Source organism: Anser brachyrhynchus, assembly GCF_964034855.1.
Source record: "Anser brachyrhynchus genome assembly, chromosome: 1".
Lineage (NCBI taxonomy): Eukaryota > Metazoa > Chordata > Aves > Anseriformes > Anatidae > Anser > Anser brachyrhynchus.
Genome location: NC_137694.1, coordinates 211023938 through 211051586, shown reverse-complemented (window position 1 = coordinate 211051586; position 27649 = coordinate 211023938). Strand labels below are relative to the sequence as shown.

Sequence of the window (27649 nt, the reverse complement as noted above, 5' to 3'; positions counted from 1 at the left end):
GCGTGCCCCCCATTTACCGCCCCCCGCACCCCCCCCGTGCCCCCCATTTACACCCCCGCACCCCCCCATGCACCCCACGTACCCCCCATATTTACACCCCCCCACCCCATCCACACCCCGCGTGCCCCCCCCCGCACCCCCACGTGCCCCCCACGTGCACCCCGCGCCCTCCCCGGCTCCCCCTTACAAGCCACGCCCCCTCCCCCTTCGCCCCGCCCACCCCTCCCCCTAGCCCCGCCCCCTCCCCCTAACCCCGCCCCCTCCCTCCTAGCCCCGCCCCCTCCCCCCCTAACCCCGCCCCCTCCCCCCACCCCCTCCCCTCCTCCCTCCCACAGCGCCCCCTGGCGGCCGCTCCCCCCCCCCGCTCCCCCCCCTCCCACCGTGGGCGTGGCCCCGCCTCCCCCCTCCCCCCTCCTCCCCCCCCCCCCTTCTATGGTGGCCGCTCTAGGCCGGAGGCCGCCGCCCCCCCTCAGCGGGGCGCTCCCGAGCCGAACCCCCCCCCCCCCGAGCCTTCCTCCTCCTCCTCCTCCTCCTCCTCCTCCTCCTCCTCCTCCTCCTCCTCCTCCTCCTCCTCCTCCTCCTCCTCCTCCTCGTCCACCCGCAGCGGGGCCGCATCCTGCTGCCGGGGGGCGGACTTGATGCGCAGACCCCGCGCAGCACCATGCAGCCCCCGCCGAGGAAGGTGAGGGCTGAGGGGGGGTTTTGGGGGGCTTTGGGGCTGAGGGGGGGGTTTGGGGGGGTTTGGGGCTGAGGGGGGGGTTGAGGATTGGGGGGGCTTGGGGCTGAGCACGGGGATTTGGGGGTCTGGGGTTGGGGGGGCTTGGGGCTGAGGAGGGGGGTTTGGGGCTGGGGGGGGTATTTGGGGCTGGGGGGGGATTTAGGGGGATTTGGGGCTGGGGGGGTTTGGGGCTGAGGAGGGGGGTTTGAGGCTGGGGGGGGTATTTGGGACTGGGGGAGGGTTTGAGGCTGGGGGGGGGGTTGGGGCTGGGGGGGGATTTAGGGGGATTTGGGGCTGGGGGGGTTTGGGGCTGAGGGGGGGACTTGGGGGTGTTTGGGGCTGGGGGTTCCAAGGGGGTTTGGGGGTGACGGGGCTTTGGGGCTGGGTTTCCTTAAGGGGGTCCTGGGTGGGTTTTGGGGCTGGGGTTGTGTTTTTTATTTTGGGGGGGGGGGGTGAGGGGATTTGGGGCTCTGTTTGGTTTGGGGGGGTCCTGAGGGGGGCTTAGGGGGTGATGGGGTTTGGGGTTGGGTTTTGCTGAGGGGATCCTGGGTGGGTTTGGGTGGGGGTCCTGGGTAGGTTTTGGGGCTGGGTTTGGTTTGGGGGGGGGGGGTCCTGGGTAGGTTTTGGGGGACAGCGTGGTGTCAGGGGGTTGGGGCTGGGTTTTATAAGGGGGGTCCTGGGTAGGTTTTGGGGCTGGGTTTGGTTTGGGGGGGGGGTCCTGGGTAGGTTTTGGGGCTGGGTTTGGTTTGGGGGGGGGGGTCCTGGGTAGGTTTTGGGGGCTGTGTTTGTTTTGTGGGGGGGTCCTGGGCAGGTTTAGGGCATGACAGGGGTTTGGGGAGGTCCTGGGTAGGTTTGGGGGGGCAGTGGGGGCGTCAGGGGTTTGGGGCTGGGTTCAGTTTGGGAGGTTTTGGGTGGGGTGTGGGGGGGTAATGGGGCTGGCTGGGGCGTGGGGCCGTGTTTGGGGTCGGGCTGCGTGGGGCTAGCTGTGTTTGGGGGGGGTGGACCCAGGCTGTTGGGGAGGTAATAGGGCTGACTGGGATTTAGGGCTGTGTTTCAATGGGGGGGGGGGGGGTCCTGGGCAGGTGTATGGGGGTTACTGGGCTAACTGGGATTTGGGGCTGTGTTTGGGGGTTGGGGGACAGGGTCTGGCTGCAATTTAGGGCTGTGTTTGGGTATGGGGGGGGGGGTAGATCCTAAACAGGATTGGGAACCAGCGGTGCTGACTGCGATTTGGGGCTGCGTTTGGATGAGGGCTGGCGCGGTGTATATAGGGTCCGGCTGCGATATAGGGCACGCGGACGGGGTCGGTGGGTCTGGGGTCTCACAGGCTGGGAGATTTGGGGGACGGGGGGGGGGGGGGCTTGCAATGAATTGGGGCCGCAGCGGGGTGGACGAGGAGGGGGCGGTGGCGGAGCAGGGCCTGCAAAGGGGGGGGACGAGAGGGGGTCTGCGCCCAGCAGCGGGGTCGGCTCTGCGGCAGCGGGGACCCCCCCCCCCCCACTACCCCCGGCCATATTCGGGTCCGGGTCGCGAGGATGCGGGTGAGCGGGGCGGCCAGAAACGTGTAGGGTCCGTGCCATGGGAGCAAACCCCAAAGGGGGGGGCAGCAGGGAGGGTTTTCCGTCTGCCGCAGCACGCGGGTTGGGGGTGCTTGGGTTTTTGGGGGTGCTCGGGTTTTTGGGGGGATCGGCGTGGGGAGGAGTGGGAGGGGAGATGCCGATTTGGGGTGTCCGGGGGGGGGGGACCCGAGCTGCGTGCGGGTGCTGGTACGTGGGGATGGATCGCTTCGGGACCGAGCTGCTGGGGAGAGAGGGGGAGCCAGAGACGGCGAGCAGGGTGCGGGGTTGGGGACCTGCCGGCTTATAGGGGCGGCGGAGATGGGGGATAGCGGTTTTGGGATCTGCGCGCCTGGTCCTCGTCGTGACGCTGCCCGATTTGGGGCTGCGGCGGGGTGCCGGAGACGTTTCGGGTCCGGTTCCCAGCAAAGATATGGGACCACGGGATCCCGCAGCGGCACCGGGAGCAGAAACCTGCCAGCCCCCGGGGCCCCGCGAAGCCCTCGCCCCGGCTCCTTCCTGCCTCTCGCCCTCCGGCCTGACAAAAGCAGCGCCCGCCGAACGCTTCTCGTCGCTTTTTTTGGGTCCCGTTTGGCGCCTTATTTACATTACAGCCGCGTCGATCCCTGCCCGCATCGTGTCACTCGAGATTATTTCCACTGCGCGGGTTTATTGATCTTTGAGTAGGTTTTATTTATTTTATTTTATTTCAATATACGGATAAAAATGAGAACGCTGCAAGTTCTCGTTTAAAAATAGAGCCCTTTTCTGCTTCAAGCCGGGGCTCGCACGTGATTTCCCCCGTTTTTTGGTGTGATTTCCCCCGTTTTTTGGTGTGTCCCCCCCCTATTTTTTTGTCGTTTGGCACGTCAGTGCCTCCGAGGCGGTGGTGGTGTGGTTGCAGGGGGCTTGCTGCCGGGGAGTCGTCCTCGGTGTTAAAGCCGAGGAGGGTTTTGCTAGCTGGTGGGATCTCGGTTTCTTTTTCTCGTGCCCGGCTGGGGAAGGAGAGGAGGGAGGTTGGGGTCCTCCTCCCCTCCTCACCGTAACCGCGAGGCGTTCCCGACCTCCCCGATGCGCAGTGGCTGCGGCGATGCCGGCGGCGGCTCTCCAGGCCGACAGGAGGATCCCCTGTGATCAGCGGAGGGTTTTTAATGCCCAGCCCTCCTGTTTTATATAAAAAAAAAAATACAGAGAGCAAACAGCCCCGTTGGGCCCTCCTGAAGCCGAATTTCTCCTGGTACCTGTGCACCTCCCTGCCAGGAGGTGCCCAGCTGATGGGAAATGAGTTTAATGAGGGCGAAATTCAGAGAATTGCAGCAGGACTACAGCCTCCAGCCTCCCGAAGCCTTTCTCCGAGGGTTGCTTTAGTGCACCGTTGAGAAACGTGATGTTTAAGCTGTCTTCAAGTGACAGCAATTGTAGGAAATCTTAATGAATTTTAAAACTGTTTAACGTGCTCCTAAGCGCTAAACGTATACGTGCCGTCAATTTACCCCCCCCGCGGCCCAGGTATTTTTTTTCCCCAAGGTTTTTTTCTGTTCTAAAAATCTGTTGGACGCTCATCCTCCTCCTGTCTTTCAGAATAAAATGGCATTTTCCTTAATCTTTGGGCGTAAGTGTGAGGTTCTTGCGGTGCGTGAGCCTGCTAAGGTGACAGCGTGCGTCGAATTCAGCCTTGATTAGCCCTGCCTTTTTCACTCTGTGCCTTAGTTTTCCGCCGAAATGCGCAATTTCAAAATAAATGAAGGAAATCAAATCTCACTGGGGGAAGAAAAATCATTTAGACTCTACAGAAGATGCATACGGTCCTTTTTTTGTTGTTGTTTTTTAGGTGAAAGTCACACAAGAGCTAAAAAACGTTCAGGTTGAGCAGATGACAAAGCTTCAGGCCAAGCATCAGGCAGAATGTGAGCTCCTCGAAGATATCAGGTAAGGCTACAGAAAACGCTACCGAAATTCCTTTAAGATCCAGCTTTTTTGGAAGAACGTTGGAGTTACAAAACTTCAGGAACTGACGATGGAATTTCCTCTTTGGATTTCCTGCTTTTAGGCTGTTAAAGTTTTTTTGACACAGCTGGAAATTATAACTGTAGCTAACACAATGCAAACACTTTTTTTTTTTTTCTTCTCTTCAATGGGGGAAATGTTTTTTTAGTTTTTTTTTAAAAAGAAGTCACAAAAAACATAGAAAAAGCCCTGGTCTTTTCAGCAGTGCTTCTCTATTATAATAGGCTGAGACTTTGATTTACCGCCCGTAAGAGGCTGTTACAATTATTACAGATATATTAAAACCACCGATGATTTACATCTTGCTAGAAAGAGCTTTGAACAGCGGTTTTAAATAGATTGCCTTTTTTTTTTTAATACCAGCAACTTGCAAGATATTTGCATGTATGATTTAAAACTCTGTACAGGTTGAGAGCAGTAGGGGAAAATCTACGTTACATCAACGGTGTGGTGTTATTGTTTTTTATTATCCATGTTAACTAAGGTGATTGCGCCTCTTTGACTTAAAACTTTGCCTTTAACAAAACCTGATGGTAGTGGCTACCTGGCATTACATGGAGGATTAATCATTGCGTTTGGGGAGGATCAATTTTAGAAAACCCATCCTAGGGTGGGTTTTCTGTGAAGTATTTGGCAGTGGGGCTGCTGCCGCCCTTCTCTCTTTGGCAGCGTATGTCCCACCTGTTAATTAAATCAGATTTCGTGCTTTATATTGCTATGTAAAATGCAAATGCGGCCGCTCTGACGGCTGACATACGGTTCGTCTCGCTGTCCCAATGCCCTCTTAATAAATCGGAACGACGAGACTCGAGCCTTCCCTCCCCTGTTTGCCTGCAGTGGATATCGAAGCCCTTTTTTTTTTGTAGGGGCAAGATCCCAGCCTTCATCTCCTTGGATCAAAATTATCATCTGTGCGGTGTTTTACTAGCAAGCGCTGAGTAATAACTAACAGACCGATCTAAGGAATTTCCCCCTCCCGGATAGGAGATTATTTTTAGATTGTTAGGGCCAGGTCCCGTTGCTCTAGTCCAGGTTTTGTTAGCGTTTCCTATTCTTCAGGTGCTCACAATCGCTGCAGTCTGCTGGAAGGCGGCATGAGCCTGCGGATACAAAAAGAGGAGAACGCGAAAGCGTTGGCTTAAAATATTTGTCTTTAATGCGACTTAATTTCTCATGTTAATTTGTGGATTAAGCAGTGGGGTTAGGGTGTTTCGTTCACTGACGTGCTCACGAAACGTCCGCGGTCTCCGCTCGGCGTTCCTGCTCCAAGCAGCCCGTGTCTGCAGGAGCGCCGCGTGGCTTTGCGGGTTAACCCCTCTTTAAACGTGGCGTGATGTGGTAGGGTACGACAGCTCCGCCGTGCCCATGATCCGTTCGAGTATCAGGTGGCGGAGCGCGAGAGAACGGGGGAATTCTGCCTTAAAAACAACTGCTGGAAAAAAAAGGATCTTAGGTTGTGGTGTCGGGGCCTTTTCCGTTTGCATCTAGCCGAGGAGGAGGAGCGGGGCTTTGAAGACGATGCGACGTCGGTCCACGTGTGTCACTGGTGGGAGAACCTTGGTTTCAGCTTGCTCATCCCATTCCTCGTGCGCCTGTAACCGCTGTGTTCGCTAGAGCCGCACACAGGATCCTCTCGTCTCTTGAATGAAGAGTTGTTTGCATAGAAAGCACCCTACTGCTACCCCAAAGTCTTAAATTTGAGCTGGATGCCGCTTGTTTACCAAAACTTGAGGGACTTGGGGTCCTTTTGTCGCCCCCCCCTTTGAGCTTTCAAGCGCGGGCAGGGCACAGCCTCGCGCTGTTCTGTGCTGCTCTGAGCTCTGCTCAGCTGCTGGAGCGGCAGCGAGAAGCCTTGCGTGCGTGCTTTGCAAGTTGGTGATTAAGGATTCATATTTCCAAATGCGAAATTGCTACAAATAATTATTGTATATATTAGCCCATAAACGGAGGCATTGAAATCACATGTGGTATTTATAAACCCAAGTGTTTGTCTGGGCTTTAATGCTCTTAATTACGTTTTTAATATCATTTCGGGCCGGTTTTATACAAAACTTCAAATCTTCTGTAATGAAGAAGAGATGCAAGGAAAAGATCAGAAAGTTCCCTTATGAGTTCCAGTAAAAGACGTCCATTGTCTGGTGGAGCAGGAGCGGATGACTTCTGGCAGTACCCCAGATCATAAACATACTTTTCATTCCAGCAGCTTTGATATTTTATTTTATTTTTTTTTATGCAAAACCGAGCGCCGTTTTAAATGTTTATGGTTTGAAGGCTTAAACCGTGCCGTTTGGAGGGGATGAAGGCTGAGCTGCTGGTTATTCCACACGGGATTCTTCTTGGTCAGGGCTGAGGCATACAGGTGTAACTCGATTTTTCTCCGCCCCCCCCCCTCCGCAGATACTTAATCTCCTGGAGGGCCGCACGTTCCCCAAACCGCTGTGTTTAATTAAATCAAAAATAACGTCGTCTTTTTCAGTGATAACGCAGTGTTTTGCACGCCGAGGATGTAGCTTCAGGTCACGGAGGCTGGGGAGAAGAGGCAAAGTATTTTGGTTGTGGAAAGCACACCTACGGCTTGACAGAGCTATGTGCAGGTAGTTGGGTTCGAAGCTCTCCTGGGAGTTGGACAACCTTGGGCAGGGCGTAAAATTCCCATATTCATAAAATTTGTATCATCCACGGCAGTCTTGCAAACTGCGTTTTGACAAGACTCTTAACGCGCGACGCGTTGTGAAACGTATTGGCGAATGGGTTTAAAAATACCTTTCTGTGTTTGTCATCTCAGCTTGGCTCTCTGCGTTGTGTTGCTTCGTACTCGGTGCCGGGGAATGTGTGGAACGAGCGGTTCAGGATGCTTTCAGGATCCTTGGCTCGGCTTTAGGCATGGCGTATGTTTATCTTCTGTAGCTCCCTGCAGCCACCACAGCCTTTCATGTGGTGGATCCACGCTGGCGTTACTATAAAAAGATCGTCCTTCTGCAACCCTGATGGAGAAAGATGCTTTTTTCCCCCCCAAAAAAGGTCAACCTAAGCTTTCTTGCTGTGAACTGGGCATCCTTTGAAGCTTCCCCGTGGCTAGAAGCACTTCTTCGCTCTGTCCACTCCTGGCTTCTTCTAGGGAGCAAGTTCATCTCCTTTCCAAAGGCCAACTGGGTTGTGAATGGCTGAATTTATCCGAGCTGATGGCACTTTCCGTATATTTTATATTGGCTTCAGACCTTGCGTTATTTAATTGGTGAGCGTAAAGCTCTCGGCGTGATCCACGCTTGGGTTCGTTTGGTGTTTCTGTAAGGTACGTACGTGCGACCGACTCCACGAACTTGGTAGGTGGTGGTTGCTTCGCCTTGGACATCATCCCAAGGCCTGCCTTCCAGAAGAACTTCCCGAGCCTCTGCAGTTTTTGATATTACATCCTCAAAATGTCTTTTTGTCTTCTTTCCTTGCTTTCATGCTTTGCCAGAGAGAACGAGGCTGTGGTTACGTGGCAGTTTTAATCCGCTCTGACGTCTGGGCTGCTGCTGAAGGGCCGGCTCCGCTCGCCAACTTTTGTTTTTGCTGTCGCTCCGTAGGATCATAGGGATTCTCGTGGCTGGGTGAGCAGTGTAGATCAGGGAATTCACCCCCTTGAAAACACACCTTTTCCAGTTTTCGTCCCCAAAATGGACTGTTTGTAGGTAAATCCGTCCTCTGGTGCTGCTGGCTGTGTGGCCCCGTGAGCATTTCTGCTAGCGGGAGAGGAGCGAGTGGCCGGGGAACCAAACTTAATTCTTCATCAGTTTCAACTCAATTCTTAGTGCGGAAGGACTTGCCCAAATTACAGGCTCATGAACTTTGCGTGTCCCAGAGATGCTTGCAAATATGTTCAGGTACTGCCTGTTCCTTTCGCTCTTCTGTCCTTGTGGTTCCTCCCTCCTTAATTTCTCTTGTCATCATCCAGTCCAGCATCTACCCTCTACGTTCATTCATCTTTTTTGGGTAAAGCCACGTTCTCCTCTACATTTCCCAGTCCTTTGCCTTTCTCCTTCCGTCTCGCCTTCGTGCAGCGTGTGCTGCCTTCATCCTCTCCTCCGAAGGTCTGCCCCGTGAAGATTGATCCCTCCTTCCAACCAGACAACTTATTTTTTTTTGGTCTTCACCCCCGTTACTTTCTTTATCCAGTTCTGATTGTGATATTTAATTACTTCTTGGCCGTCACATCCGCTTCCGAGGTGCTGTGGTATTTAATGTTGGTGTAGCCTGCTCCGCGGGGACGCAGCGGTCTGCAGGGGGCAGGGAAGGAGGAGCTGGCCAGGGATTTTGTTTGCGCTCCTGGATCAAGGACATCACTTCCACACCTCCAACATCACTTCCACACCTTGTCTCGACTCTGTCCTAACAAGCCTGGGTGAACAGGATGGATTTAAAGAAGAAAAAAAAGAAAAATCCGAAGAAAAAAAGGCAAAACAAATTAAAAACCAAAGCAGAACATGAATGAATGTGTACCTGCAGCTAGCTAGCTGGTGCTAGTCGTAACGTGTCCTTTTCTGGGCTGAGTTGGGCTCTCCCTAACCCAGCTGCGTGTAACCTTTTGCTGCGAATATACTTTGCACTCGCCGGTGGAATTTGCCTGTGCTCCTGGAATCGCGCCGACTCCGTCGGTAGGTTCCTGATAAGGTTTCTGGCAACGCTGGCTGGGAGTCAGCTTACCGGAGGAGAAACCAACCGTGCTTCCAGGTTTTCAGTGCAACAAATCAAATATTGCAGCCACAACCCTGATTGCTTAACGGGGGGGGGGAGAAATCGCGTCGCAGTACGGGAGGTGCTGCAGGAGGACGGAAAAAGAACTGGAAAAGAATGTGCGTTTGTATATATGGACACTAATACGTACTAGGATCCCATCAGAGATCCTGAAGAGTTAGGGGAGAGCTTTCCTTTTCCTGCCCCGAGGCGAGGTGGTGGTGAGGGGCTTACCTCGTCCTGTTCTTCCCGGTCCCCAGCTGCAGGGAATGCAATTTGCTCGCAAAGTTTTCAACCCTGTCCTGGTTTGCCTCTGGCTAGGGGGAATCTGATAAAGCCTTCACAAAGCAGAAAACAGCAGAGGTACGAGGAAAACTCAAGAAAACACCATGGACAATATTATATTAGAATGGTTTGGCTCGCTCGGGAAGGTTTTCCTTGCACAACCATTAGATCTGGAGGCTTATTTTTTATTTATTTCTTTAAATCTTGCAATTTTCTTCGGAGTTGAACGCATTTCTTTCCTCTCGGGGTGATCTTCCTCACCACTAGTGACTACTGGAGTACTGTGAGGTTTTTCTCCTCTCTCCAAGCTCTCTTAATCAGATGAAGACCGGCGGCATAATTCTTCGCTGGAATACTCGTGCGGCAGAAATCTCAGATTTTTTTTTTTTTTTCCCCCTCCAAAGCTGGTGGTGTTGCTTCTGAATAATATTCCAGTTCAAGATGCCACAGGATCTGCGGTCTGGGCACGTTACCTGTAATTAGGCAGTCAGTTAATGAGATCCTCGCATTCTTGGCGGAATTAAAAAAAAAATAAAAAATAAAAAAATCTGGTGATGTTTTGACTGGAGCTGTTTGAGGGAAGCTTGGAATGCGCTTTAAAAAGAAGAAATGTTGCCTACTGGGTGTGGAAGGTCCAAGTTTTCTGTAAAAAAAAATAAATTTCAGTATAAACATAGCCACAGTGTAAGGATTCAAGCCTATTTTGGCACAGTGAAATTGAGAAATGGACCACACTCCTGTTTTTTTTTAATCCCTGGCATATAAAACGCAATGGATCTCATGTTTCGATATTTCTAAGTAGCTTCGCAGTCTTTTGGTGACCTGCTGGAGGTTTGTTTTTAGTGTCCTTTGGTTTTTTTTGTAGCAGAAGCAGCGATTTCAGAAAGCACCGACCCGCTCCTTACGTGCGTCGGGAAGAGAAATTCATATTTTTTCCCCACTTCTTGGCTTTAAGGCTTGCGTATGAACGAGCTCTGGTTTAGGGAGGCGATGCCAACGCTCGCTCTGGAAGGCTGAATTTCAGGGCTCGTTTCTTTCCAGGCTTTCAGGAGAGCTCCGGCTTGCTGTGTTAGCTGGTGAGCGCTGCGCCTTTAGGACGTGTTTGCCTTGGAAGATAATAAAAAGAGGATTCTGCTGCTGGTACAACGCACGGTTTGTTTGCTGGGCGCTGCGCTGTCAGCTTTGACTAAACGCCTCCTTTTTCAGAGGGAGTTCTTCACCTTTTCAGGGGTGGTGGTGGTGTTTTTCCTTCTGGATTTTACCCGGTATCGTTCCTGGCAGGGTTTTCCTTGGCAGAGCCCTGGAGAAGCAGCGGTGGCAAGCTGGCGGTGTGACCGTGCGAGGAGGAGCTGATGCTCAACCAAGCTACCTGGCTATCTCAGAACACGGTACAGGCAATTTAAAGGAACGCCAAACCCTTCCTGGGACCCGTTGGAGCAAACCCTGTAAGCGGGGCTTTTCTCTTCGAGGGTCTGAGCGGTTTTAATCCCAGCCCCTACCTCCGAAACCCCGCGGGGAAGGGGAATGGGAGGTGTCCAGGACATCCCACAAACGTCAGGGTACTGGAAAGAGGAAGAGCATTCTTCTCATTCCAGACACAATCAGTGTAGCCTGGCTTCGTTTCCTACGCGCTTCTGTTGTGTTTGCTTCATCTCGTTCGGTGGGAAAAAGGTTTATTTGGCAGGTTTCGCGTCCTCCGCCAGTAGCGCTTCGAGCGTTTTTTTTTGCAGACGGGGCTTTCAGCCTCCCAGCTAAACCTGCACGGGGGCTTTGTGAACAGTGCCTGCAAGGTCAGCCTTTGTCAAAAATACCTGCTGGGACCTCCTGAGCTTGGCAGTGCCGACATTTGTGCCACGGAGCTGGAGTTAAGGACGGAGTAAGGCTCTGTCCTCATGCAGAACGCGTTGCAGGCCGATATTTCTAAATAACCGCAGAATTGGAGGGGTTGGAAGGGACCTCAAGAGGTCATCGGGTCCAACCCCCCTGCCAAAGCAGGTTCCCTAGAGCAGGTTGCCCAGGTAGGTGTCCAGATGGGCCTTGAATATCTCCAGAGAAGGATATAATAATAATACAGATATAATAATAACATAGAAAGATGCCTCTGTTGTAAGAGGCTTGCATGGTGAGAAGAATGGGATAGCCATTGCTCCATCTGTGGTGGTTATATTTTAACCGAAAGGCCTAACCGTGGGATCAGTCTGCATCTCGTCTTGTAAAAGCTGTCTCAAATTGCGTGAATTTCCTTTTAATATTCGGATTTGACACGGCTCCAGGAACTCGCCCTCGGGATCAAAAGGGAACGGCCGGCCTCGCCTCCCGTCGGGACTTGAAAACCTTTGCGCCTGTCGAGCGCGAGCGAGTGGGGAAGCTCGTCCTGACAAATGAGGGAGGCGGCGTTATCAGATCGCACCTCCTGTGCTCGTGGTGGAGGTGAAAGTAGAGAATTTTGCGGGCAGAGGCTACGGTAGCGTGGTTATCTGACTGCAGCATCGCTGGGCACGCCGTCCTGGGGCGCTGAGGTCAGCTGCTGCTCCGAGGGGACTTTTCACCGAGTGTTGGCTCGTATTATGGCTGTCAGTTCAGTTTTCTGATTACTAAGACCAAAAAAAAAAAATAAATTATATATTAAAGTCAATGAGCTTGTTTAATCTTCCAGGCCAGTCATTCTGTATAAAAGCGCATGCAAAAAAGATGTCCTGCGCCCGTATTTGTAAAAACGGGCGGTAAAACCCTATCAGCTTCAGCATGAACCAAAATAATTCCAGTCTGGCTACTCGCAGTAAATAACTGTTTTATAATAGCTCACAGTAATGGGGTTTTGTGCGTGCGCTTTATTAGGTTTTAAAATTTTAGCAACAGCTTGCCACAATGAATCATAGAGTGCATTAAGTTAGTCTTTTGATTGAATTAATGCTGGGAAGAATTCAGTTGTATTACTTTAGAAATAAATGCAATCTTGCCAATTAATGCTTGAGAAAAAATAACTAAAACTCTATTGAAATCTATTTTTTTCCCCCCTGCGTTCTACAGTAAACGTGGATGCTATTCTTAGCTTTGTCCAAATTCTTGAAGTTTGGAGCTGTTCCTTGTCAGAGTGCTGTGAGTTGGGCGAAATATTCCTTTCTCCGCGTCTGGGTGGGTGCCGTCAGGCATTCAGAAAACCCAAACAAGCCACGATTTTTCCTGAGGGTGTGACACTCTGAGATGATCCCAGATCAAAAGTACTTTTAAAGGTGTTTAAATAGAAGGGCGAATGAACTTGTATTCCTTGTGAGATGTGCTTGGCGATATTAGGGATGGCTGGAAATTTGAGAAATTACACACAACTATTTTCTAAGGAAGAAATGCTTTTGGTTTTAATTCTGAAATTTAGAAAGACAGAAATGAAGGCCTTAAATTTTTTTTTTTTTTAATGGAAGCAAAATTGACCAAAGCATTTTTCAGCCTTTCGCCAGCGTAGTAAAAGAGTTGTCTTCCCTTGAAGCAATTCTGACTTTCCATCTTGAAACGCTTACAGAAAATTCAGCAGCCTGGCATATGGCAGTGTTTGATCTAAAAATCAATATTTGCCCATTTTTCCTATAAATGCAGGCAGAGGGATACCAGCAGGGCAGCACGGTGGTGTCTGACCCTCTGCTTTTTTGTGCCCTTGGTGCCTGTCCTGTCTTTCAATTAGGATTTTGGGTGGTTGTTTCTCACTAGCCCCGTGTGATCTAGGTGGGCTAAATAAGATGGCAGGTAAATATAGCTGCCTGGGAACACCTGACTTAAAAACAAGTCCTGCTTCTGATTTTCATCTTTATCTTCTCTCTCTTTTTTGCCGTTCTTCCCAATGTTTTTAGTCCACGTAGCTGTGTGAGAGGCAAAGCGCACAGGCAGAGCGTTCACATTTTCTGTACGAGATCTGCTGCGGCATTGGCATCCCCCAGCTCCATAAACACACAGTTTATAGAGCCAGAAACAGCTCTTTTACTGAATTTACCTCCAACACTCAGTTCCATCCAAATTAAAAGAAAGGAGGAACGAACGGAGAGACCCATCGAGTGGTTTTTATCGTAAATCACAACGAAGCCTGGATCTTTGAGTTTTATTTTGCCAGCTCCTACGGCACCAGCACACGGTGACGAGCTTATGTTAATTTATTGTCCTGGCAATCCCAAAGCACATGGATGCTCTTTAAAAACAGACGTGCCTCCAGGTATCCCCACAGCGGGAATTCCTCTCCCTGCTCCACCTCCGTCCTGTGCTGCAGCTGCTCCCCTGGCAGCGCCGTTCCCCATCCTCTCACCCGGAGGAACAGCCGTGGTTTGTCCTCCCCGATATTGCATGGGAGGAAATAATTTTTCTGGAGGAGGTAATCGGGTGGCTGACACGAACCTGCTGCGTTCCCCCGTGAACGCTGAGATGATTTATGTTTATTTAATGGCAGTCTGCACCCGGAATTACGTCCAGGCAGAAGACTGGGGAGCAGATCTTGCTGGCTTTGCCCTCTAAATTGATAAATTTAGAAGGCCAGAAGCAGTTCTGGAGAGCAGGGAGCCGGAGAGGTAGGACTTTCTAGATGAGGCTGAGCGGTAATGAAGCCAGCGGCATCCACACACTTACACTTAGAGGACCATAACGCTATTTATTTGTTTGTTTGTTTATTTATCTATTTATTTTACCCTCTTCCTTTCAATGCTTCTGGAGATGACGAGGGCATTAAATGGGGCTGCGCTTTTTTAGCGGGGTGGTGTTGAAGTGGCATGTCCGTATAGCGAACCTGCGAGCCAGGTGACGTGGATGAGCGTGTGTTGTAAGAGCTGAGCGCTGTGCTTTTCAGGACCTCATAATTAACAACGTGTCATTCTGTTTACTGAAGCTATCCTTGGGTTGTTTGCAAATCTTTTTATGTGAGGTGATTTTTCCTTTCCCCGTACAAAAGCAGGCAATTAATCTACTAGGGGTGACCTTTGTGACACCTTGAGAATCCGGAGGGTGAGGGGAAAGGGAGTGGTTTTTATCATTATTTTCAGGTATACCAGCAGAAAGATGGGTGAGTTTGTCATCAAAAAGATTTAAGGTTCATGATTTGATTTCCTTTCGAAATCTTCGGGCAATCTCATCTTTTCTTCGCTCTTAAAGGACCTCAGCTCTCCATATAGCGGCGCATTAATATCTTGTGGGTGCTGCGGTGCTTTCTGTAACTGATATCTTCGGGTCTGCCGGTGGAAATTGTAGCAATTCCTTGTATTCCTCATTTTCCTGAACAGTTAGAAAAGAGATGAAAGAAGTAGTTTCTGCAAGCAGTTGCAATAAGGCTCGTTTGTATTTGCTTTTTCGCTTACACCCGAAATCCACAAAGCTAGCAAAGAGCTCAGAAGGGGAATAATGATCTGGGAGGTGCTGAGTCTTCAGATCAGAGCTTTATGGATAGCAATAGACGTGAAGTGCCTTAGTTCACTTTGGGCATCTGGATTTTTTCCCCGTGCTTGCTGTGGGAAAGGCCCAGAAGTGCTTGATGTGATGGGGCGAGCGATGTGCAGGCGTTCAGAGCAGCCTCTGCCCGAAAACTTCGCGTCTGTCAAAGTTATGGAGCTTAAATGATGTCCGTGATGCTCATGTGGGTTAGAAAAACCTTCTAAAATATTAATGCTATGTTTGTATCAATCTACGCGACAACAGATTTTGGCTAGTAGCTCTGAACCTTGCATAGAAAAGAAGGGAGGATGTATAATCCAGTTTTTGTACGCGTCTGAAGCTCACGCATTTCACCGAGGTGGCAAGCATCTGTCACTCGTAAGTCTTCAGGGTTTTGATGCCTGAATCCAGCGATGGCTGAAGCCGATGTTCAGTGTCTGCCCATCTCGGGGGGAACCTGAAGTCGAGGGTGGTGGTGGTGATGCTGTTCCTGATGACCTGGGGAGACCTGGACTTTGTCCAGGCGCTTTCTGTGTCCTGCAGCCATGGCATACCATTGCTGGAGAGCTCAAGGGACTGCGGCTGCTGAAAATGGTCTTTGTTCTGAGTTTTGGGTAGTCTTTTAGACACCCCGGGCTAGATTACGGGACGCGTTGCTTTCATCTTCCGTAGCAGGGCTGCTTTGATGTTCTCTGGTTGCTGGAGCTGATTAATGCCAAGTCCTTCACCTGGAGGTGCTGCAGTGCTCCTGTCCGGTTAATGGCACTCGCAAGAACCAAGACAAGATCTTTACAGCCTAGGAGATGTCATTGTGAATCCAGACCCATCCAAACACTTTTCTACTCTCCCATGAGCAAGCTGATGGAGCGGAAGGTGTCCGTGCCCAGAACCGGATGGCTTTTGCAGGTCCCTTCCAACCCAAACCATTCTGCGAGTGCATGAAACAGATCTGCCTGCTCCAGAAGTTGGTCTGCTGACCCTTTCAATTTTATTTTTTTTTCTTTCTAAAATTAGCTGGCTATCTCAACGTTACGCCAGAGAAGGGCTGGCCCCTGTTTTGTTGACATAGCTAGATGTTTGAAACGCTCTGCCTTATCTTCACCTGGCCGTGCTGGTGCGCCGCCAGCACGGAGGCAACCAGCAGCTCTGCTCCGGTTTTACTGGGGGCTTTTCAGTCAGGAAAAACCGTCCCACCGTTTGGTGATACTCCAAAAAGTACCATTTCCGTAACGGAATTTCCACTACAGTTATAAGAAAAACTGATTTCTTAATTCCCAGTTAAGCACCCGAGCTGCATTTGCCCTTGGGGAGGATTATCCTTCCCCCGCCCAGGTGTTTGTAGCAGCTGGTGCTGCTGCAGGTAGAAAGCAAGGCGAAGAAGAGCCAGTGGCAAGAAGAAAAGGCTTCTTGTACTCTCTTATAAGTCTTTTCCAAGAGGCTGGGTGGCAGTAGACTTCAAGTTTCTGCTTTGTTTGGAAAAAAGATGGGGCTGGACTCTGCCTGGCCCGTCTTTCCCTGGGTAGGGAACGATCAAAGCAGCCCTGGAAGTGACCGCTCGTATTCACAGCGCCTTCCCAGATTAAATGGGTAGAAGGAAGAACTTCCCCCATTGCAGAAGCGGAGGCGAGCTGAACCTGGAGAAGACATGGTTCAAGGACAGGCAGTGGCCTGCCAGCCCTGGTAAGGAAATCCTAGGGCTTTTTTTTTTCCTTTCTACCCATCAGGTGCTCTGCCTCCAGGAGCGTGCTTTGTTCCTTTGCTCTTTATTGCCACAAAGAACCCTGCTTTCTGAATTTGGGGTCAGTTTTGGTGTCTCTTCTGTGGCTTCCTCCAAGTCCCACCTGGCCCAGCGAAGATGGACATCCCCAAATAGCTGCGAACCGAGGGACGTTACTGAGGGTCGGTTGGAACAGGCACTCGCAGTGGCAGGGATCCTCATTTTTCCCTGGTGCTTGTGGACCACAGCCTGTAACAATGATGTGGCATTGAATTATTTTGGCTGGGAAAGGCTTTGGTGAGAGGGTGGTGGGTAGGAGGATCGTGCAAATCGCAGTTCTCGGTGCCCAAGGGATCCCATTCCTGCATCCGGCGTATGACCAAGCTGAATATCCAAAAAAACCCTGTGAACAGCAGCATTTCATCAAAGCTGCGTGGTGAATCTGCCTTCTTCTGATATCTGCACGCGGGGACGTAAGCTAGGTTTGTTCACCTGGCTTGTGGGGTGACACCACCTGAAATTCCTCACTTTCCCCCAGTCGGTTTCAGTTGCAGCTTGTGTTCCTGCCCCGAAACCTCGTAATGAATACCCCGAGATATACCCACAGATAACTTTTACAGTTTGGACTGCATATTTCCAGGGAACTACTGAAAAGCACTCAAAAAAAAAAATAAATAAAACTAACCCAAGATATGGGACGTGCACTGCTAAGACAGAGCATCTGCATTTCACGAGGACAATAACGTTATGGTAATTCTTGCTAGTTGTTGCATGAGTTAAAATACAGCGTTTGGCTTATGTCAGTGCTGCTGAAAATGTAACCTTGTAAAGTGCATTATTTACAGAAAAAGTGCATGCATGAAAGGTAAAGGAAGGAAAGAAATGTTTGTAATAAACCTGGGAGGCACCGTCGAGATCCCCGAAATGTGACAGGTGAGCAAGGTAAGAGCTCCGTTGCTGCCTCCCGCAAAACGTTTTGCAGCTCCAGGCTGAGATGAGCTGCCTGAAGGAAGAAAGGTGCCTCGGCTCCTTCGGAGCGCTGGGGGGGGATCAAAGGAACTTGTCACACCCCCGTTTTCTAAAAGCTCCTAGTAGCCTCGGAATTACAACGTGCCGGTATTTAGAGAAATACCAAATACGTTGAATATGGTGAATCAGTTTTGGATAGGCCATAAGCAAAAATACCTTTTGCATGTGTCCAAATTGCCTCTTTTATTGTTTGGTTTCCCAATTTAAAGCAAAAAAAAATCAGTGATAATTTGAAATACACATCAGCTAGAAAACCAATTGTCATATTTATTGTAAACGCTACCGCTATAAAGACTGTGTGCTTTTATTATGAAGAGAGCGAATGAAATATTCGCTTTCATCAGCATCTTTCCAGTTGTTTCTTTTTTTTTTTTTTTATGATTCTGTTTAAAGGCAAAAACGTTGTTTTAGGGTTGTTTTGCATCTGGCTGTCTTGTTTCTCCGATCACATGCTGGCCTGCTAATACTTTCCCGAGACAAATTGCTGAAAACATTGACTCCGTTGGAGGCTACGAGAACTCTCTCTATATATAGTGAGAGAATTGATTTTTTTGGGCTCTGTTGCTAGTGGCAACTCATCCTAATCCCAAACTGTACAGCGATGTGATTTATGGTGGGTGCGTTTCTCGCTGTTTAATGTTGTCTGGATTTTTTTTTTTTCCCTGTGTGCATTGCCAGAGGATCATTGTTCGGGCACAACTTAAAGATATTTCGTGGTTTAAGAGAGTCATTTGTCGCAGGCTGTGTGGATTAGAGCGTTTTAATGCGTAATAAAATGTCAGTCTAAAAGCAGAGTTGAAACTGAAACTAGAAAGAAAATTGCTTAGTAATTTTTGATAGCTTTAGGAGGGAGAAGCTCCTGGTCTTTAGGAAGAAGAAGCTCCTGATCAAGTGGAAGGCCAAGTGCTGACAAAATCATCGATATCTCCTGTTTGAACTTGGGTCTGTGCTGGTAGCTTTGTGCTGCCCAGGGAGGTGGAGGGGTCCCCGTCCCTGGGGGTGTTCAAGGCAAGGCTGGATGTGGTGCTTGGGGACATGGTTTGGTGGGGGACAGTGGTGGTAGGGGGGTGGTTGGACCAGGTGATCCTGGAGGGCTTTTCCAACCATAATGACTCTAGGATTTTTTCTGTGATTCCACTATTGCACCAAGAATTCAGAATATATATTAATTTTTAGTTTAAACTGAATAACTTTTTGACTGGGTGCCTCTTATGTACTGTGTTAAAACCCCCTTTTATTTATAAATATAACAAACCCGTGCGTTACGCACGTTGTAAAGAACGCCCAAGCTTGCACCCGCTGACCCGTGCCAGTTCCGTAGTTCATCTGCTCTCTGGCTCTGGTCATGCAAGGCAAATTAGTCCTGTTTTTTTTTTTTCTCCTTGGAATTAAATGCAGGTGGAAGAACAAATTGCCAGAGAACAGCAGCTGATCACTCTTAAACCCGTGTGCCAAGGTCGATTGGAGAAGTTTGTCTACAGAAGATACGGGGAGTTGCTTGGCTCTCTGTTTACAGGAGACCTGCTCCGTAATAAAATGGCCGAGATTCAGGCTTGCAATTCGCTGCCACTCGTTTCTTGCAGGGTAGGTTAAGCTGTCTCTGCTTTAATTCCCTCTGGGTCCTCGTGCATCCAGGAGGAGGAGGAGGAGGATGAAGACCTGTAGCGGTGTTTAGAAACAGTTACGCTTTATGTCAGGGCTGGGGCTCGGTGATAACAGGGTGTCGTTTCTAGCTCTGCCTCCCTTCCAGGTTTGTCAAATTCCTCTGGGATCAGCGCACGGAAATCTTCATGCCGTTTCTGTTTTGACAGCTCCGCAAGGCGCAGGCAAGATGATTTAGGTGCTGGAAACGGTGTGAGGGGAAAATGTGGCAAAACGATTGTAGGTGAACGCCAGCGGGAAAAGCAGAAGGCTCCTTTTGTTGAAAGATAACTACACGCAGCTTTGATTCCCCGATTGAGGAAGATCTTTACGTATGTTACTCTATGCTGATATAAGGCAGAAGCAGGATTTTCTCTAAATCGGCTGAAATGTCTTCTGCTTTAGTATCTCTGTTTACATTCAAGAGCGTTTTCCTTTAGTGTAGTTTATCTTATCTGAGAATAAGTGGCTACTTCAAGAATAAACATTCCAAAGGACAAACTGTAGCAAAGCTGCCCGAAATAATTAGTTGTAGTGGCAGGAAAAGCGTACTTCTAATTACAACACGGAGATGCCGAATTGGAGGCATTTGGTGAGTTGCTGTAAACCCTCTGCGTAGCAGAAGAGGAGTAGAAATGCGGAGCAGGACTCCTCAGGATGGCGAAACGTTCTGCAGTGGTTGAATCGCCAGGGAACGTTTGTGTACTCGGCTATAAAAGGGCTGGGCAGATACGGCAGCTGCTATTTGCTTGGGGAAAACCCCTGTTTGAAAAGGGAGACGTGTGTCGTGGTGAAGGATGCGTGAAGGAGAGAAGAGCTGCTTGAGTCGTCGGTCAGTGCTGTTCTGCAGGGAGCTGTAGTCAGAAGGGCTGAATATTTTAAGACTTGCTGCTGAAGAGGAGGTAGTGTATGAGAGTAGAGTATGTATATGAAAATCAAGTTTCAAGAAAATCCACTTTTTTTTGCTTTTGCACTTGTCAGAGCACTGGACAAGTACGCTGAGGTGAGGGGTGACTTGTCAGTGGGCTGTGAGAAGTGCGGCCTGCAGTGAGGCTGCTGAATTTCTTGACTCAGCAAGCAGGGAGTTTCTTGCTGTTACAGATATCTGTTCCTTAGGAGTTTCAAGGTGTCCTTGACACATCTGCTGAGAGCAGGCAGAGCTCGAGTGGATTCCCAGGCAGGAAATCATAGAATGGCTCGGGTTGGAAGGGACCTTTGAATATCATCTAACTCCAACCCCCTGCCGTGGGCAGGGATGCCACCCACGAGATCAGGTTGGCCAAGGCCCTGTCCAACCTGGCCTTGAACACCTCCAGGGATGGGGCATCCACAGCTCCTCTGGGCAACCTGTGCCAGTGCCTCACCACCCTTACAGCGAAGAATTTCCTCCTCAAGTTTAATCTAAATCTCTCCTCTTTTAGTTTAAGACCATTCCCCCTTGTCCTATCATTACCTACCTGAGTAAAGAGTCCTCCATCTTTTTATAAGACTCCTTTTAAGTGCTGAAAGGTGGCAATGAGAGGTGCTCCAGCCCTCTGAGCATCTTTGCGGCCCTCCTCTGGACCCGCTCTAACAGCCCCACATCCTTCTGGTGCTGGGGGCCCCATACTTCAGGTGGGGCCTCAGGAGGGCAGAGCAGAGGGGCACAGTCCCCTCCCTCCCCTGCTGCCACCCCTCTGGTGATGCAGCCCAGGACGCAGTTGCCCTTCTGGGCTGCAGGCACCCACTGCTGGCTCGTGTCGAGCTTTTCGTCCCCCAGAACCCCCAAATCCTTTTCCTTAGGGCTGCTCTCAGTGAGTTCTTCTCCCAGTCTGTGCTCATGTCCGGGATTGCCCTGACCCAGGTGCAGCACCTTGCACTTGGCCTTGTTGAACCTCATGAGGTTCACGTGGGCCCACTTCTCCAGCCTGTCCAGGTCCCTCTGGATGGCATCCCTTCCTTCTGGTGTGTCAACCACACCACTCAGCTTGGTGTCACCTGCAAACTTGCTGAGGGTGCACTTGATTCTGTCTTCTATGTCATTGATGAAGATATTGAGAAGCACCGGTCCCAAGACAGACCCCTGAGGGACACCGCTCATCACCAGCCTCCACCTGGACATGGAGCCATCGACCACCACTCTCTGGGTGTGGCCTTCAAGCCAACTCCTTATCCACTGAATGACCCAACCTTCAAATCCGTATCTTTCCAATTTGGAGACCATGATGTCATGTGGGACCAAGTCAAAGGCCTTACAGACGTCCAGGTAGATGCCATCAATGTCTTCCCTTGTTGACTGATGCAGTCACTCCATCGTAGAAGGCCACCAGATCGGTCAGGCACAGCTTCCCCTTGGTGAAGCCAGGGTGATGCTGGCTTCTTGTGGTGGGTCACAGAGATTCATTGTGGGCAAAAAAATTAGGTTCTAGTGGCCTTGTGGGGGTGGTTTTGAGTTCTTTCTTCTGGCTCACCTGCTTTCACAGCTGATGAAAGCCTGGCCTACCGAGCAATGAAAAGCATTCACCGGCTCTTGCTAGAAATCCTGGCCTGGAGGCCACACTCACACTGTACTGGGGTGCCTGTGGTACAAGAACAAGTTCCCAGAGCCGAGATGTGATCTGATAGGAACGCTGACGAACACCTTTCTACAAGACCTGGGGAAAAACGGTGTGTGTGGATCTCCAAGCGGAAGAGGCCCAGTCAGAAGTGGCTGGTGGCCGATCTCACACTAACCTGTCAGGCAGCGAGGCTAGCTGAAGGTCAGACAAATGAAGCCAAACCAAATCGAAGCAGAAAAACTGTTCTAACAGTGATGCTACGTACTCAAAATGGGGCAGTGGTTTATTTTAGACGTTATTTAATGAGCGGTACAAGGTCTTCAGTGGGAAGGACGGTGGTAGCAGTGCTGATATCGCTCCAACCCAGCATGGAAGCGTGCGCACTGAGGGATCCAGACTTTTGCTCCCTGATAAAAATGCTGCTGACCTGCTTGTACTTTATCAAATAAACCTGGAAGGTTAAAGTGTGCGTATATAAAACAGTTACCATTCTAGGAAGGGATCTGTTTCACTCAGGTAATATAACCGTAATTGAACAAAAGTGTTTCATATTTTTAAAACCTGGTATGAAGGCTGTTACTTGCTGCAATGTAGCATCTGGTGATTTCTGTTTTCTTTTTGCGTGGAGGGGCTGAAAAGAAAGCTCTGTGGCAATGGAGAATCCAGTCTTGAATGAGGTGAAATGAGGTCCTGCTTGCCCGCATTTCCTGGATTTTGTCAGTTGCCTTTTTGCCGGAGCAGAGGCATGGGGTCTAGTCTTGGAGGCAGCCTTGGTTTGGCCGAGATGCAGGGATGTTGAAACGGAAGCCAACTAGCCAAAAAGTTACTGGGGACGGAGCCCTCCCCTGCTGAAGTGTCTTTGGCCAGTGACTTCCAGGTGTTCTGATACTGGATGGGGTTTTTATAAAGGAGTTAATTCTTTTTTATATGCTGAATTGGGTGGAAATTGATCTCCCCTGTGCGTGCTGAGAAAGCAACCTTATGCCTCTTTGCCTCCAGAGCCTTCGAACCACTTCCTTGCGGGGATTTCTGTACCTCTTCTATTTTCCAGGTTGGTTCGGGGAGGAAATGTCCCCGTAGCCTGCTTGGACAAGAAAAAAAATGGCATTGACTAGTGTAGAATATCTAAAATGAATTTGTCTGTGCTTTCCCAAGGCGGTTGAGCCAGTTGGATGGATGGATGCAGATGCGTAAGCTCCTTTGCCCTGTTCTTGGAGCTGGCAGTGTTGGCACAATGGTAGTTGGAAAAACCAGATTGTTCATTGTGATAAAAGCATTGCAGTAGAATTAAGGTTGTGTGCTTTGTCCTGGGCAGTTTTTGGTGTGTAAATGAAATACCACCAGCGTTGTTTGATCAATGTGAGCGTGGTGGGCGAGCAGAACTTGTGGCAGGAAGCATCTTATGGCTAGCAAAGATTAAAATAAGCTGCATGTGGTCACTAAGGCTGCTTTCTCACACTTCTGTATGTAGATGTGTCAAATATGTTTCCTTTTATTGGTTTATCAATGGATTGATCTTCTGTGGTCTTCATATGTCATAAATAAAAACAACACCCTAACACTGAACGCAAATCCAGTGCTGTACAGATCTTCAATTTATACTTTTATTTGAAAGCAGATAGCGTCAGGGTTTATTTTCTTTCAGACGAAGAGTCAACAGGAAACGGGTGGCTGCGCAGACTGATGTGCAGCAGTTTTAACTAATCTTTTGACCAGTTTATTGTGGTTTTCGTGATCAGGATAAGCCAGTCTTCAGTCCGTTCTGCTGCCAAATGGCAGTCTCTGGGCTCTGTGTTGCTCCATTCTTCTTTTTCTGCGTGTTGGAGGCAATGCATACGTAGTTGCATGTAGTAGGTTGCTGACCTGCCTAGAAGGGTTTGGGGGGTTGGAGGTTTTTTGGTTTTTAGGCTGTTTTTTAGTGCTAATCAGGTCCCCCATGACTTTGCAGCTGCCTGCTGAGGACAGGAGGAGGTTACTGCCGGTTTCGGTGGAAGCACAAAGCCTTCTCCAAAATCTCACGCCGGTGTAATTTCAGCTGTGTAGTCCAGGCTAACGTCACTCTGAGAGGCTGCTTAACCCGCTTGCTTTGGTTTTCTGTTCTGTAAGCTATAACTTGTGTTCAAAGACATAATGTGGTGGCTCGTTGGTCTAGGGGTATGATTCTCGCTTCGGGTGCGAGAGGTCCCGGGTTCAAATCCCGGACGAGCCCTTGTTTTATCTGGACAGATTGGAGAGCAGTGTGCCCTGGCAGCCAGGAGGGCCCAGCCGTACCCTGGGGTGCATCGAGCACGGCATCGCCAGTTGGTCGAGGGAAGGGATTGTCCTGTCCCGCTCTGCTCTGCGCTGGTGCGGCCTCACCTCGAGCACTGTGTGCGGTTCTGGGCACCACGGTACAAAAAAGGATGTGAAACTGTTGGAGAGCCTCCAGAGAAGGGCTACGAAGATGGTGAAGGACCTACAGGGGAAGACGTATGAGGAGCGGCTGAGGGCACTTGGCCTGTTCAGCCTGGAAAAGTCCTTGGGAGTCCCTTCCAACTCGGGTTATTCTACGAATTTTGGAAGTGCAGCAGCAATGGACTTGCTTCAGCTTACCTTTAGCTGGGTGGTAAGGGAAAGAAGGGTAACTATCTTCTGGTACATACATTTTTTGCTTTCTGCTGATGCCGTGTCTGAACTTTACATAAACCTGAGGAAGCTCAGAGAGCTTTCCAGTTGTCTGTCAGCTTTTTGTGTTGAACCACAATGCTGACGGTGACGTTTGATGCTGTAGGCACTGAAATGGTTCTGTTACTGCCTTCCAATGACAGCGTTGTCTCTGAGACAAGTTTCCCTTGGAAGAGGGAAAGCCAGGCCTTGGTGCACTGATGTGAACTCCCCACCCTACAAAAGTCTCTGGGTTTGAAGCCGTGGGGACTTTGTGATGAAAATTGCCTCTGATCGTTCTCCCTCCGCTGTGTGCAGTGCTTTAAGTCGCCCCTTTGAAGTGGGCACTGCTCTTTCGTCTCTTTGAAGAGCCACACGTGCGCTCGCCTGCTGGAAAGGAGCTAACGGGAGCCCCCTCATTAGAAGCACGTTTCTCATTTGAATAACCTAGCTTGGTGCGCTCCAGCTGCTGCTTCTGAGGTGTGTGTGTTTGTACAGATAACTTGAAATCGGTGCTTCTCTGTAAATATAATTCATCCTTCAGATGCCTGGGATTTCACGCATATCATTTGAAATGCCTCAGTAGTGGTAATTCTGCTTAGTGTAAACAAAAGAAATGAAGAGGAGGCCTTTACATGCGGCATCTGAGAGTCGCGTCATGATGGAGCATTTTGGTGGATTAATTACGGCTGCAGGTAGGTCGGCTTTGTCTCTGCTGGATGTGGAAAGGGAATGGTAATGCAGCCTGTCCCTGCATGTATGGGGGCTCCTGGAGGAGCAACTTTGTTAGTGACACACCTGTCCTTAAATTAAGAACACGCCTAAAGCGTGTGTTTAATTGTATGATAGTGATTCGTTATGGTGTGTTTCCCACCTTACTGGGGAAAATGGGATGGGGCCTTTGGGTAAGTGATGAATTCAACAGGAGCAGTGCAGCCAGCAGGGCCAGGGGGGTGCTCGTCCCCCTGGGCTCTGCTCCGGTGAGGCCGCACCTCGAGTGCCGGGTTCAGCTTTGGGCCCCTCACTACCAGAAGGACATCGAGGCCCTGGAGCGTGTCCAGAGAAGGGCTCCGAAGCTGGGGAAGGGCCTGGGACACAAGTCCTGTGAGGAGCGGCTGAGGGACCTGGGGGGGTTTGGGCTGGAGAAGAGGAGGCTCAGGGCAGGCCTTATTGCTCTCTGCAACTGCCTGAAAGGAAGGGGTGGGGAGCTGGGGGTCGGCCTCTGCTCACAGGTAACCAGTGACAGGACCAGAGGGAACGGCCTCAAGTTGTGCCAGGGGAGGTTCGGGTTGGAAATGAGGAGACATTTCTGCTCAGCAAGAGCGGTCAGGCGTTGGGACGGGTTGCCCAGGGAGGTGGTGGAGTCCCCGTCCCTGGGGGTGTTCAAGGCAAAGTTGGACGTGGTGCTTAGGGACATGGTTTGGTGGGTGACATTGGTGGTAGGGGGGTGGTTGGACCAGCTTTCTGCTTGCTGGGGACACAGAGCTGGGATGCTGTGGGGCAGGGCCCACGGGGATGCCTCAGCTGCTGCCAGAGGTGGCCTTGGCCGTGGAAGGAGCAGCGGCTGTACACGTGGAGTTCAGCAAGGCCTTCGAGGCAGTCTCCTCCAGTACCTTTGTAGCTGAGGACACAGATAAGTGGCCGGGAAGGTGGGTGGGAAGCTGGCTGAACGGCCCCGTTGGCGTGGCGGGGAGCGGGACAAAGTCCTGCTGGCAGCTGGGCCTCTGGCTCCAGCCAGCGCCGGGTGCGATAGCGCCGTGCCCCGTGGGATGGAGCGCGCTGCCGGCAAGCTCCTCTGGTATTCAGTACTTTGGTTGCCAGATGTGCTGCAGGAGAGGCCACGTTCATGGCAGCATGGATATGACAGCCCCACCTCCAAGAAAAAAGGCAATTAAAGTGCAGACAGCTGGAAACAGCCCCCCGTGCCGTCTTGTACGTAAATATTTCACGTGCGTGTAGTTCACCACCGAGGTTCCTTTGCTGTCGCTGATGTCTTGGGATCTATTTCCATTGCTCAGAATAAACACATTTCATCACCAAACACATCTTAGCGTCGTAAAAGGCGTTCTGGATCCCTTTGTCTGTGAAAGGGAAGCGGGGAATTGATGTCTAACGCTGCGCTTCAACTTGTCACAGGCAGGTTTGTGTTTTTTTTCTTTTTGAAAGGTACATTGGGACTTTTTCTGCCGAGAGACTGCGTTCATGCATTTATTCACTGCTAAGTAGGTGGTTTTGAGGCCGTTCCATAGTGATTTCTGCTCGTCTCTTCTCTGAAATGCTACAAAAAGACTGAACGCTTCTAAGCAAACACCTGCCCGATTCTACCCTGGCACAGAAATTTGGCTTTCGCTTTCTCTGGGGTTGCCTCCACTGCTGTGTGTGGGTTGGGTTGATTTTTTTTTTAAAGTAGTAGGAGCTGAATGTTTTAGTGTTACTAGGAATGCTTGAGTGTTTCCTTTCATATTTAAAAAAAAAATATATATATATATAAATCTATGTAGTAGTAGTTGGGGCATCGTTGCACGCTGAGTGCACTTGCACTCTGTATATTATAAGGAGGAATTGGGAACTCTTAGGTTTCTGCTGGCATAATCCCAGATGTCTTGAATTATTCTTGATCTGTTTTTGGGGGGAGCTGGAAATTCTGGGGTATCTCTCTACTTGCTGATTCACCGCCTTGCATTTTGGATTGATTTGATATAAAATCAGTTGCAACGTGCTCTGCAATTCTTTAGTTGAAGACCACTTGCTGGGATAAATAGATTCTTTTAAAACTGTATTTTGAAATTACACCTAAAAAGAAAAACTGAAACAATGCGAAATCTGTTATTCTTTCAGATCTTTTCTTTTTTTCCATTATCTTCCTTACTGTATTAGAGCTTTGCAGATCTACTCCGTTGATTCGCATCTTCAACATGCCTTTTACTTTCTGTCAACTCAGTGAGGTTGGCAAAGAGAAAATAATACCGTCTTTGTCATTCCGCTTCTGTTAGCGATACAGAATTAAAAGAAGAGTTTGAAGAGCTACACCGTGCATGGTGTGTGTGTGTAATTCCCCCCAGACCCGTCTCCTTTCTTCGTCTTTCGGATTAATGGTACCGAAAGTGTCAATTCTGTGCCGCGCGTTCTGCTGATGCGGGAGATCTTGTCTCCAGAGCTCGGTGTGTCGGCTCCTTTGCTGCTCCTCGCTTTTGTGAGCGTAGCACTGGGGAGTCTCTCAGGTCAAGGTCAGTGAAAACAGGTGCATTTCTACGGTTGAATGTTTTTGGAGGTTTCAGATGTGCTGCTGATTTGCACGCTTTCAAGTGCTTTGCTTTTGATGTATACATTGTAGGGTTTTTTATTTTTTTCAGTAAAATTCCTGAACAATTAACCCAGATGTCTGTAGCCCAAAAACTGC

At 50.0% G+C, this 27649-nt stretch overlaps 1 protein-coding gene and 1 long non-coding RNA gene across 4 annotated transcripts in view; one reads left to right on the top strand and one right to left on the bottom strand.

Annotated features, from left to right (window-relative positions):
* Positions 1-531: 531 nt before the first annotated feature.
* Positions 532-27649, top strand: part of FCHSD2 (FCH and double SH3 domains 2) — a 148768-nt gene continuing 121650 nt past the window's right edge. For 2 of the 3 annotated variants that reach the window (XM_080559488.1, XM_080559486.1), the window contains exons 1-2: positions 548-682; positions 4106-4203. In XM_080559488.1, the coding sequence (XP_080415614.1) occupies positions 662-682; positions 4106-4203 (119 nt within the window). In that variant the 5' untranslated portion in view covers positions 548-661. Of the gene's footprint in view, positions 683-4105; positions 4204-27649 lie in introns of all 3 variants that reach the window. The other variant, XM_080559487.1, reaches the window with a different exon arrangement.
* LOC308179558 lies at positions 7957-18820 on the bottom strand. The gene is made up of 2 exons (XR_013940422.1): positions 8764-18820; positions 7957-8661 (listed from the first exon to the last, which is right to left on the bottom strand). It is a non-coding gene; the product is annotated as an uncharacterized lncRNA (long non-coding RNA).